Source organism: Arachis stenosperma, chromosome 1 (genome assembly GCF_014773155.1).
Source record: "Arachis stenosperma cultivar V10309 chromosome 1, arast.V10309.gnm1.PFL2, whole genome shotgun sequence".
Taxonomy (NCBI): Eukaryota; Viridiplantae; Streptophyta; class Magnoliopsida; order Fabales; family Fabaceae; genus Arachis; species Arachis stenosperma.
The window spans coordinates 116620224-116633249 of NC_080377.1; the positions used below are offsets into that span (position 1 = coordinate 116620224).

At 27.5% G+C, this 13026-nt stretch overlaps 1 protein-coding gene across 1 annotated transcript; it reads right to left on the reverse strand.

Moving 5' to 3' along the window:
* Positions 1–1621: 1621 nt before the first annotated feature.
* Positions 1622–6773, reverse strand: LOC130940354 (cytokinin dehydrogenase 3-like). Its single transcript, XM_057868468.1, has 5 exons — positions 6139–6773; positions 4957–5082; positions 3071–3333; positions 2321–2589; positions 1622–2016 (listed from the first exon to the last, which is right to left on the reverse strand). Exons 1-5 carry the CDS (start codon positions 6737–6739, stop codon positions 1707–1709), a joined length of 1569 nt encoding a protein of 522 aa, XP_057724451.1. The 5' UTR covers positions 6740–6773; the 3' UTR covers positions 1622–1706.
* Positions 6774–13026: the final 6253 nt, after the last annotated feature.

Sequence of the window (13026 nt, forward strand, 5' to 3'; positions counted from 1 at the left end):
TTTGTGTGTAGCCTTCTCTTTTGGTTTGTGGTGTTATGAAAACCTTATGAATCCGCTATGGTATTTATTTTCTTAAGACAATTTCACCATTAGCGTTCAATAACAAGATTATACTAAGATTACTTAGTTTGATTATTTACTTTGTTTATGACTTAAAATATCTTATAGCAATAGTGACAGAGACTTGTTTGTAATATTTGACAAAGTTAATAACGGATAGTTTGGACTTAATCTTAGACAACCAACAATAAACAACTACTCTCATTCAAGCCATGCAATTCAATACACCATTAAATTTCAACACATTCTTGCACACAATGCCAATCCACTAACTGAATTTACTTGGAAGTACATATCAAACAACAAAGTATCACACTAATAATTACAACTACTATAAACATGAAAATCATTAGCAATTTCAAAACTCTAACTTCAGCTTCTAAGTTGTCCAATCTCCATGACACTCAACAACAGAGAACAAAATAGAAAATCTTTTACTTTTTTTAGCACTACTCACCTGGTACCTTAATCATGCATGGAACAATCTATCTGGGTTCTCTGGTGTTTCAGATTTTTTAATCACAGTCTTCAACCCACATAAATATAATTTATCATGAGTCTTCTTCTTCGTTCGCATTGAAGCGTTGAAACTATGACTGTCGTGTGATGGATACGATAAACTACCACCACAACCTCTATTTTCTATCTCCATCCTCACAGCGAACCAACAATTTCACGTTCTAACTAAGTCTATGGCCATCTAAATATTGACGGCAACTTATTTATGATTAAATTTAAGATTAGGATTCATCTATTTAGGGACTGATTTTAATTGTTCTAACATATTTATTTTGTATGTCAACAACAAAAAGATACTACTTGATATCTGATAAGTTGACAATTAATAAGACACGTCAGTAAATATTAACCATTTTAACGAAAAAAATAATAAAAAAACGAATATGATCAGATTAATTATTTTTTAGAAGCAAATTTGATTGATTTTATTTTTTAAAAACGAAAATAAAAATTAAGATATTTTTTAGAGATGATTTTAATTATTAACTCTATTACTATTTGATAGGCATTTAGACGTTATGATATCTGCTACTGCTAGCAACCTAAAATAATGGTTTGTTATATTACACCGCTTGAACACAATTATGCTCCTTGTTAACCTAGGATCTCAATTATTGCTGTAGGGTTGCTCCTATGATCCTGTTCCAAAGGAATACACGACGAAATCACAGAATCCTTAAACTAAACACATACACTCACAACCTATATATTAAGAGCCACCATATATATAGTTCACCGAAAAATAAAATAAAATCCCTGCGAATATGAATAATGATGATGATATAGTAGTGATGTTCTCCAATGTTATTGGGAATCGAAAAGTTAATTAAACTACTAGGATAACGTGAGAGACAAAGCTAGAAACACAGAGAGAGACAGCTGTCTTGTCCTTGTATTCTTGTACCGTTGTACGTATGATTTTGTCAACCTAACGTATCTTATGTTTATGAGCGTGATATGTATGGATATGCCAAAATCATGCAACTTCAAACCATACCCCACTTTTATTTAATAACAAAAACGATAGATAGGATCTAATTAGATTTTAGATATTTACAATATTATTATGCCCAGCTAATTAATTTTTATTAGGTACCCACATCATCATAATAAACATTATTTACTTTTCAATATAATACTATACTATTGTTGAAGATTTTTTGTCCAGGTGATAGAATCATTCTTGGATCAAATTGATTTTTTCTTTCTACAAAAACCTTCCATTTATTATCCCCAAAATGGTTTTTCCATTCTTCTTGTGTGCTGTGTTGGGCAAGATATTGCTTCACCTTGATGCCATTATCACTACAAAACTTCAAGATTTCTTTGTTTTGAGCATCAAATTCATTCCAATTATCAAACCCACTTGAGTGCAAAAATCCCACCGTGTAGAACACATCTTCATCTGGAATTGATGCTGACATCCTATCATCCCACCTGGAATTAATTAATTAATGATTAGTACTTTTAATTAAAAAAAGTATTTATACATTAAAATTAGTCATTAAAATCAGACATTATTTATTTTTAATACATATTTATACTAATAACTAATTTTAGTGACTAATTTTAGTATAGTCAATAAAATTAGATTTTTTGTATAACCATCTAATTATGAATTCACATCAAACCAATATTAAATTGAAATAATAAAATCTTACAACGTCAGTGTATCAAAAATAAATCTAAAATTGAAGACACGTTAATTAAAATAAGTGTGATTAATTTAATTAGGGCTTACTTGCTTCTGTTCATGGGATAAACCAATACAGGTCCAGTGGTAATGTTTCTTTTGAAAATGATGCCCCTGAAAACGCCTGAATTAAATTGCATGATTTGGGATTTTGGTATGAACAAATTAAGCCACGGATGAGGAACTTCCCACAACCCTTGTGACTGAAGCAACAACTCTCCACTTCTGACTCTATTCAAGAACTCAACATATGACACATGTTTCTCATAATAAAACCCAGGGATGTTGCCCATTCCTTCTAGCAGTTCTTCAATTTCCTACAAAAAATTTATTGTTAACAATTTTCAACACTTGGCTAGCTTTAACATTTTTATAAATTAATGTATCTAAGACCAAAAAAAGTTTGAAATAAGTATTATTAATACCACTTGTTTTACATAAGATTTTAAAATCCAAAATTCGATCATCTGTTAATTAAAAAATTATTTATATAAAAATTTATATAAATTTAAAAGAGACTATTTGTAAAAAAAAATTTAATAAAGATATATTAATTTATGTACATTTTTTTATCAGTATCTTTAAAAAAATTATTCAGTCTTTAGAAGAGAAAAAAAATAAAAATAAATATAATTTCTTTAATTTTTTGAATAATTGATACCGTCAAGTAGATATAAAAAATTAAAATAATATATTATTAAATTTAAAGATTGGTCAAAAACTAAAATAAAAGATAAATAGTATTTTTGTTTTTTATTATAGTTTAAATAATTTTGGGCATGAAGATATATATTGTACCTTGTTGAGATTTTCTTGGGATTGGTGATGATAATAATATTTAGAGAGTTCAAGGCAGTAGAGAATTTTGTGTTTGGTTATTAAGGAAGCAATTCTGAGATGATCGGAGAGAGGGAAGAAAGAGGATCTCCAATTATTAATGGGACCTTGGTGCATTAGCAATGTCCCTTCCAAATAATCCAACGCTTTGATTGAGATTAATCGTTCCTGGTCTCTTGTGAAAGCAGAGAAGTCACTATACAGCAATCTCATCCACTTAACCTGCATGCATCATGTCCCAACAAAAACTCATCATCACCATTAATCATCATTAATTATTATTAATTAACGTACTAATAATGCATGCATGCGTTTATGAATATACATGCATGGTACTATAATAATGCTTCATTCATGCTGGCCCTTGTCTTAGTAAACTACAAAAACTACCCATAGCTACTTCATGTGTTAGAAGCCTTCAATTTTAGATTAAACATATTTCTTTTAATCTATATATATAGTACTATTTATGATGTAACACATCATTCTTGTCACTTATTCTTGTCTCTCATCCCATCAATACATACATAGGTGCATGCATATTATTTCAAACAATAATGTAAGTGTCTTCAAGATGAGTTGCTCTGTGAAAATATAAATACGCATTAAAAATAAATTAAATAGTATATATTTAAAAAATTTTAATATATAAATAATATTTTTATATTTTAAATTTTAAATATCAATATTTATGTTAAAATAAATAAATAAATAATAATTTTTTATGTATTTATGTTTTTAAAATTTTCATGTGAGTAGTTTTAACAAGAGTTTAATTAAAGAATCATTTTTTCAATCAATAAAATTATTTTTATATTTTAAATTATATATCTTATTTTTTTAAAATTTAGTCCTTAATTCTAAAACTAAGCCTTTCAAAAAAATAATTAAAAATAAATTTATAACAAAAAATAAATTAATTAAAAATTAATTCCTATACTTATTCATATACATTATATGTCTTTCACCGGATGACTATATTGCACCAATGATGTGAAACGTATGAGCCAACTAACTACCAAGAAAAATATGACACAATAATGGAATAAGGACAAGAACATTTATTCTTTTCCATTAATTATGTAAATTATTACTATGTTGCATTAAGAATATACATACCGAATTATTTCTACGTTAAATTACTTTTTTCACTTCCTATAATTTTACTAAAATTATAATTATATTTTTATCTTTTAAAAGATTTCAATTAACTCTTTACATTATTTTAAATTTTGCAATTAAATTATTACTTTAAAAAAGATTTAGAGTTAATAATTTATTCTATAAATAAGAAAATGTTCAGGTTTAAAAATTTAATTCTTAAATATGAGTATTTTTAATATTTTTAAAAATTTTAAATTATAAAAATTTAATAAAATTATAAGCACTAACAAAATTATTTAAACTTTTTTTATTGATCATTATGAAAAATCTTTTACACCTATATAGTATATATAGTACATATAAAAATGAAATTAATTAAAAAAAATAAAAACAAAAATCCCCACTTTTCTCATAAGACATATGCATATGAAAGTAATCCTTTAAGCAGGAACGTAATGGTTGAAGAATAGGACAAATCAGCTTGGAATTATTAAGAATTGTTAGAAGAGAAAGCTACAAGACAAAAATTAAAGTCCAAGTTATATATTGTTGTCTAAAAAATAAAAAATTCATAATTAGAAAGTTAAGCTTTTTCTGTCAATCAATTATAAATTATTTTCTTGAAATTATTTTTAACTTTAAATTCTAAATTTTAAATTTTAATTTAAAAAAGATAAAATTAAAAAATAATTAATATTAATAAATTATTATTTTATATTTTTTAAAATGATGAAAACGTATCTTTGTGGGTGCTGGGTGAAGAGAAATTCTTGCTCTTGTTATAACTGCAAACTGTCCTAAGCCTCCAAGAACTGCGTGAAATAACTCTGAATTCTTTTGCTTAGAGCATGTTATTAAATCTCCCTTTCCTAAAAAGAAACCAAACAAATTCATTAATTAATTAAATAATATAGATAACTGCATGAATGAATCTTATAATAAACAGTGACATCATGAAAAGAAAAAGCGTTCCATGTTCATATTTCATATTATTTTATATTAATCTGAAAGAAATAGACCGTGTAAGACTTGGACTAACATACAATAAGTCATGAAGTCAAACAAAGAAAAAATAGAGGCTATGACCGTGTGAACTAGTTGCTTCTTAATCTAATAACAAGTTAACAACTAAACTATTCAACAACCAATACTTAAAATTAATTATTGAGTGAAGTCTCAAAACATGTTTAAAATAATTATAGTTTAGCTTGACATATACATGTGTGACGCAATATAATATAGGAACGTACATGTCATTTCACAAGAGAGATAAAAACTCAAACTATCTTTTTTTTTATTAATTTATATAATTTAAAAATAAAAAAATGGATATTGTTTTATATTATTTCACTTCCAACATCCATGAAACAGCTATATATTCTCTCAAAAGAAAAAGATGATAAGGGAACACAAACACAAACACAAATCCTTATGATATATATATTTTTTTATTATTAGATAAAATTAATGATATTGCCAAAAATATCACTTATATGAGATTATATATTAGAAATTACTAAAAGAAATAGTTAGCATTATATTATAAACTTATTACTTATACAGATCCAAAAATGGAGAAGTGTGTATACAAGGATTTGATTGTTAATTAAAGTGTAGAAATTGATAAATTAAAAAGGTAAATTATAAATATTTATTATTCTTAGAAAACTCAATTTTCTCATATAGTTTTACTCATTCATAACCCTATCTGCATAATCCAAAGAAGTTAACCCTTCATTCTTTGTTCACCTTACCACCTCTAAACATTTTAATTTCAATGAAAATAAAAAGAATAGTTAGATTATTTAACATATTTAATTAAATTAAAATTTAATAATTTTTAACTATTAATTTTATATAAAAACAACCGTAGCTAAATTCTCACCAAGAATTAATTAATCAAGTTAAGTAAAGTAAATTAATACCAGTAACAACATCCATCTCAAGAACATTGGAGATTTGAGGTCCATATCTGAATGATTGGCCACTAATCCCAGCGTTGGAGAGTGTCCCTCCCACACTCAAATACAAATAATCCGTCCAAGAAACAGGTGCAACTCCATTTTCAACTGTCTCATTCAACACATCCATCCAAAGTTGTTCTCCACCAACATCAACATATTCCCCACACACATCAACACTTATCCCTCCAACTCCTTTCTTCTTTCTCTCCCTCCTCAGGGCGCCCATGTCCACGACCACGCCGTCGCGAGCCATGGCCTGTCCACCCGTAGAGTGGCCCTGTCCCCTCGCGGCTATCGCGAACGGAACATGGCTACTGTACGACGATTTAATCAAGTTCGCTATGTCATCCACGGATGCCGGATGGAACACCATTGCCGGCACTTCGTGGACGATGTTGCCGTAGTCTCTGGAAACCTTCCAGAGACTTTTGGCGTCGTTACGGAGCTTATCAGAAATGTTTTCTTCCGCCAGCTGAAGGCTCGTCACAATTTTTCCCAAAGTGGTTATGATTATTAGAAGTAGTTTGAAGTAAGTTGGAAACTGAAAAGTGTTCTGAGCCATTTTTTTGAAAAGGAAAAATTAAAGATATAATAGAATTTAGTTATTTGTGAAGAAGAAGAAGAAGATTGATGTTTATGGAGGAGTAGTGGGTGGAATATAAATAGAAGGGAATGAATGGAAGAAGGAAGTTGCATGAGAAAGAGATAGAGTTTTGGAAAGTCTACGAGTGAAGGAGGGAATCTTTGTCTTTTTAGGGATAATTGAAAACGACGTCGTATTTGTGCAAAGAATTTGGGGCTTCGCCAAAGCCTAAATGTCAAATTTCAAAGATACGATGGAAACATATCATAGATTGTATTTTAATTTTTTTCCCCTTAGCTTCCCCTTCCAAAACGTCACGAGCTTTTTCATGTCAAGGCAACCATCAAAAATCACATATAATTGAGGTTCACTTTATGTAAAGTTTACTGTATCTGAATTTTTACCAATTTCAATACATCACTTAAAGTTAAAAAGAAAACAAACCGCTTAAATCATCTAAGCTTATTTTATTTAATATTTATTTATTATCAGTATATTAAATAAAACTAAAAATAATAATTTTTAATTAACAAATATTTTTAAAATTTAATTTATAATAAATGTATGATTTTTATAATTAACAAAAAAAAAAAATAAAAGGTATGAAGTTAGTATAAATGCGTATAGAATAATATATTAAAAATATAATTATTTATGAACTTAGTTATTAACTTAAATTTTTTAATAAATAATTTTATAATATAATATTAAAATTTTTATAATTACAAATTTTAAAACCTAATTTTTATTGGCTAAATATATATATATAAAGAAAATAAAAAAGAAAAAAAGTACAAAATTAACACGAACCAATAATTAATTTTAAATTAATTATTATTGGTGTATATTTGCATACGTGTTTGTTGTGGTTATGTATACGTGTTCCTTTTGATTGTGTGTGCATCATCATGATCATGAAGATTCTGAGAAATTTAACATTTGAACCCACAGATTTTCTAGCATTTGTTGTGGGCTTTATCATCCCGGAGTTAAAAAATTGAGTGAAAATGCTGGTGTAGTCAATTTTATATGAAATTAATATTTGTTAGATAATTTAATTTATTTAATTAAATTTTTATCTAATAACTCTTAGATATCAACTTCACGTAAAATCGATTTTATATATGAGTTTTTACTTAAAAAATGGAGGGAATTGAAGTAAGGCCGTTTGATTGTGATCAAAGGGTCAACATTGGTCAACTTTAGTCAATTCTTATTATCTTAGCCCCCCACCATCATTTTTTTTATGTGACCATACTAGTTATATTAGGGATGAAGCATAGTCAAAATTAGGTAATTATCAAAAGGATCTCGTCGAGATTTTGTTTTTGGAATTAGGAAGACTTAGTCATTGATGAGTGATCTAATAAGTAACATTATTATTGCAGTCAACTTTTCTGGTTCATGGAAGGGTAAAATCAAATGTGATTAATTGAATGAGACATGAGACCGGATTTTCTTCAGCCCAAGATCTTCTCTGTGAACATTAATGGAACATGTGTAATCAATGGTAAATTAAAGTTGGGCATGGAAAATATAATTACAAGTTTAGATTCATATAATTATACCCACCAATATAATCTAAGCCAAAGAAAATTATGGATCAAATAAGATTCCGTGCCAAGTTTAGATTGGTTATTAAGGTACTAAAGGAGAAGCTTTCGTTTTCATTATTAATTAATAATTAATTAGTTGGCTCTTTAATTTGGGTTTATTATATCTTTACCTAATTGACCAATAATTATATTATATTGTTCTTTGTTCAGCCTTAATTAACTAGATAATCTCATATATAATTATCTCAACAAGCACCTGACATGCATTCTATAAAAATAGAGGAAGAAAACAATACCATGCACACGCAAGAGGTTCAGTGAGATTGATACTTTTTTATGTTAAATAGCAATTTAATTAGGGTCTGGCTTAGCTAGCTTGCTTCCTGGGATCTCTTAATTAGTTATTGTTGATATTCATCGAGTTTATATTTTATACAATTAAATGTTATACATGCTAGAAATATGACCCCAATTAGTACATTGTAGGCGGTTCAAATCCAAACCGATTTAATTTAAATCGTTTATTCAATTCAATCTAAATCGAAATCGATTAAAACTGCACTAATTTGAATTTGATTAAATTTTATTTTTTGCAAACTGTTGGATTGGATCGAATTTCGGATCTACTTTTCATAACCGATTCAATCTAATGCAAACCGCACAATATACTCTAATATTATTATTTTATTATTATATTTACAATCATACTTATAACATGTTCAATTTGTTATATATTTTATACTACTCATGTATTATTATTATTATTTAATAAATATTTTATGTTTAAAATGTAATTTATTTATTTATTTTAACTAACCTATAATTTTATTTTCATTGTTATGTTATCAGTGGTTTTTAAGATATTGTTGAGACTTGTTATATCATTGTTGGTTACTTAAAATTTGATGTTAAGATTTGTTATATATATTTAATTTTTTTAATTTACAAAATCGTAAATCCAATCCAATCCAAACTGCTTGAAATTGGATCAGATCGGATCGGATTTTTTTTTTTTAAAAATATTCAATCCAAACCGCACCGCAAATAAAATTAGTATTCAGATCAGATAAATTTTTTATTCAAAATCGATCCAAATTGTACCGCGAATACTTCTAGTACATTGTGTACACAGAATGTTCTCAGCTTATTTATTTAATTACAAATATATAAATAAAGTATATATTGGTATATATTAAGCAATAGTTGTTCTTTAATGTTGTCAATTAAGGCTCTATTTGTATGTCATTTTTATTCTTATCTATATTTTTAGTCAAATAAAAATATTTTATCAATTTTGGTATATCTCTAGCTTCTTCTAAATAAATTGACGTCTAGTTTTCAATATGTCTCATATATTTTTTTTCAAGCTTAGTATATGTGTGGTAATTAAAAAGGTCCTATAAGCAACCAAAGTGGCATTCAAAGAACAATCTTTGACCAATAGATCTCACAGGTAGGAGGAGCTATCATCAGAGACCCCCCACCATGCATATTATGGCTCTGTGGAATTAACCATTAACCATTTTCTACTAATTCTTCCAATTGAAGATTGCAATCTTTGACGATACATGTGCTCCGATCCATGCATGACCGACTAATAAATGCACCACTAAGAGGACAGAAAAATATTAGATGATTATTAAAATTTATTATTTTTGGTTATTAATATTTAAAATTACCTGATAAAATATATTATTAAATTATTAAATTAAAAAAATTAAATTAATAATTAAAAATAATAAATTTTGATCATTTTTAAAATTTTTCTTAATTAACAGGAAATACTACAAGACCAACATTTTTAGATTGAAAAAATGCGAGAATCAAGTAGTGTTAATTTAAATATAAAATAAAAAAATATTGATCACCTATATAATTTCTTTTAATTATCAAAACTACGGTGTGTATATATATATAATTTTTGACCTGCTGTATTAGATAATATTGTAAGAAAAAAATAATATATATATAACAAAACACAACAACGGAATGTATATGCATGTTACTTTTTCTTAAGGGATAGTTAACTTAGGTTCACTAAATTCTAACTTTGACATTGTATTAAAACTTATACTTATTCGATCAAATGTTATTAGGCTAATTTACTTGTAAATTAAGGGTCCGTTTTGAAAAGTTTTAAAAGTTATTTTATAATTTTTAACTTATAAAAAGTAATAGTATTAACGTTTGATATAATTTTTAAAATTAAATTATATATAACTTTTTAAAAAGTTATTTAAATATTTATAAAAAAATAAAAAATAACTTTTTTATATTAATTTTTTTATTATATTTCTTTTAAAATAAATACTTTTAAAATAAAAAATTAAATATAAAATAATTTATTTATAAATTATTTTTAATATAAATATTTATTATTTAAGTTATTTTTTTAAAAAAATTATTTAAATTATTTATTCAAAAGCCTAAGTGTTTACGCCGCTTTTTATTTTTGTTATTGGAGCTAACGGTGAGTTGGACGCCAATATGGAGAAGGGGGAGCATAGACGAGTGTGTGGTGTCAGTACACCAAAACTCGGACCCTCCGAGTTCAAGCTACCACACGGACCGTCCGATTTTGGATGGGGGGCACACGGACGGTCCGATTACTGAGGGCAATGCCACGCGGCGCATAGGGACCAATCTCCATGCAAGTCTCGTGAGTGAAGACACTCCTCTCACCATCCGAAAGCATCATTATCCCAGATTTCATTTTCACTTTGCAGCTCCCTTCTTCTTCCTCTCCTCCCTCTGAAGCTTTGCATGGTGGAAAGATTTAAAGCATGCCAAAGAAAAAAAAAATTAAGGATGTGGATCGAGCTGAGCTTCATATTATGCATTATCTCAATGATTCTGATTATGTAAGTTTTTTTTAAATATTTTTAAATTTTTTATACTTAATATTATTATTATTATTGTAAACTGTTTACTTGTTTTGGTTGTTATTTTTAGAAGTGTAAGTTAGAAATAGAAGGAGAATAAATATTAGTTACAACATAGGGTTTGTTAGAATTTTTTTTAAATTTTTTTAGAATAAGTTTCGGTAAAATAAATATTACTATTGTTAGGTTTTTAGTTTTAGTTTAATAGAGGATGTTAATTTTTTTTTGTGGAAATTTTTAATATTTTATATGGTAAGCTATTTACTTGTTATTGCCATTATTAGTATTCTCCCGTATTTATGTGACATTTTTAATTTTTTAAGATTTTTTATAATTAATTTTTGGTGGTAAATATTTATTGTTAGTAATATAATTATTATTATTTTGTTGGTTCTTACATTTTAAAATGTAAATAGATGACTGTTAGGTATCTAGTTTAATAGACGATGGAATTATTTGTTTGGGAATTTTTAATATTTTGTATAGTAGTTAATATTTAAAATAAATATAACCAAATTAAATTAAATGTTATTGTGAGTCAGAAAATGTTATAGAAGAATTTAAATGTGAACCTATTATTATTATTGTTATTGTTATTGTTATTGTTGTGAGTGAGAGAGAAAATGTTAATGTTCAATGAGTAATAGGATTATTTTAATTAAGCCTTGCTATGTTTTTTCTTGATGACAATGTTACTAGTTTTTAGAATATGAATGTTAATAGTTTCTAGAGTTGTTCATGATGGCATATACTGATTGTGAATGATTTGTAATACTGAGAAAAGAATGTGTTCAACGAATGAGTAATTAGTATTAGATAATATGTAAATTATTCTAATATTGTTGAGAATATTCATTAAAAATAAATGTATGGGTCATGAATTTTATTTGCAATTATGAATAATTTTAAGGATTAATTAATAATTTTAGAAGTTAGAAGAATTAGTTATATAAGGATAGGGTGAAATGATTGATGATGGTAAGTTAGTAACTGTTGATTATTTGACTAGTAATTTGTTATGTTTTTTTTTGTAGAAATTAAGAATGTTGACATGTAACCACCCAGTTCCTCCGGATCGGTACAACGATAGGGTGGAGGAGCATTTACGAATTACTGGGTTCTATCATGTGTCTCAGATTGGCATAGTTCAGTGTCAGAAAGCATTGGTAAATGCTCTAATCGAACGTTGGCACCCAGACACACATACGTTTCACCTTCCCATTGGTGAATGTTCCGTGACTCTTGAAGATGTGTCTCTACTACTTGGTCTTCCCACAGATGGTCTTCCAGTCACAGGGATGACAATGAGTAGTTTTGAAGCCATGGAGGCGGAGTGTCTGCTTCAATTTGGGGTTGCACCTCGTAGAGAGGACTGTAGATCAAGCTGCATAAAACTGACATGGCTCCGAAATGTAAAAGAGAATTTAGAATTGAATGATGAAATCAGTATACAGAGGTATGTGAGGTGTCATATTATGATGCTGAACTTATTAATGTATTACTCATGTGGACTATGTGTAACTCATGTGGACTATGTACTGTTGTCTCATAATAATAGGCTAATATGCTACATTAGATATTTTTCTATTAATGTATTAAGCATCGTATTCTATAATGCTGCAAAGATGTTTTAATAGTAGATTGTCATTAATTTGTAGGTATGTGAGGTGTCACATTATGTTGCTGATTGGGACCATACTGTTTGGGGATAAGTCGGGGGCAGGTGTGCACTGGAAATTTCTACCCTTGCTTCGTGATTTCTTCAATATTGGACAGTATAGTTGGGGTTCGGCATGCCTAGCACACCTTTACAGGGCGTTATGCAGGG

Coding starts and splice junctions, on each gene's coding strand:
- LOC130940354 (XM_057868468.1), bottom strand. CDS start 6,739: ATGGCTCAGAACACTTTTCAGTTTCCAACTTACTTCAAACTACTTCTA. Junction 5,083..6,138: donor TGAGATGGATGTTGTTACTG/GTATTAATTTAC, acceptor GTTTCTTTTTAG/GAAAGGGAGATTTAATAACA. Junction 3,334..4,956: donor TCTTCACCCAGCACCCACAA/AGATACGTTTTC, acceptor CATGATGCATGC/AGGTTAAGTGGATGAGATTG.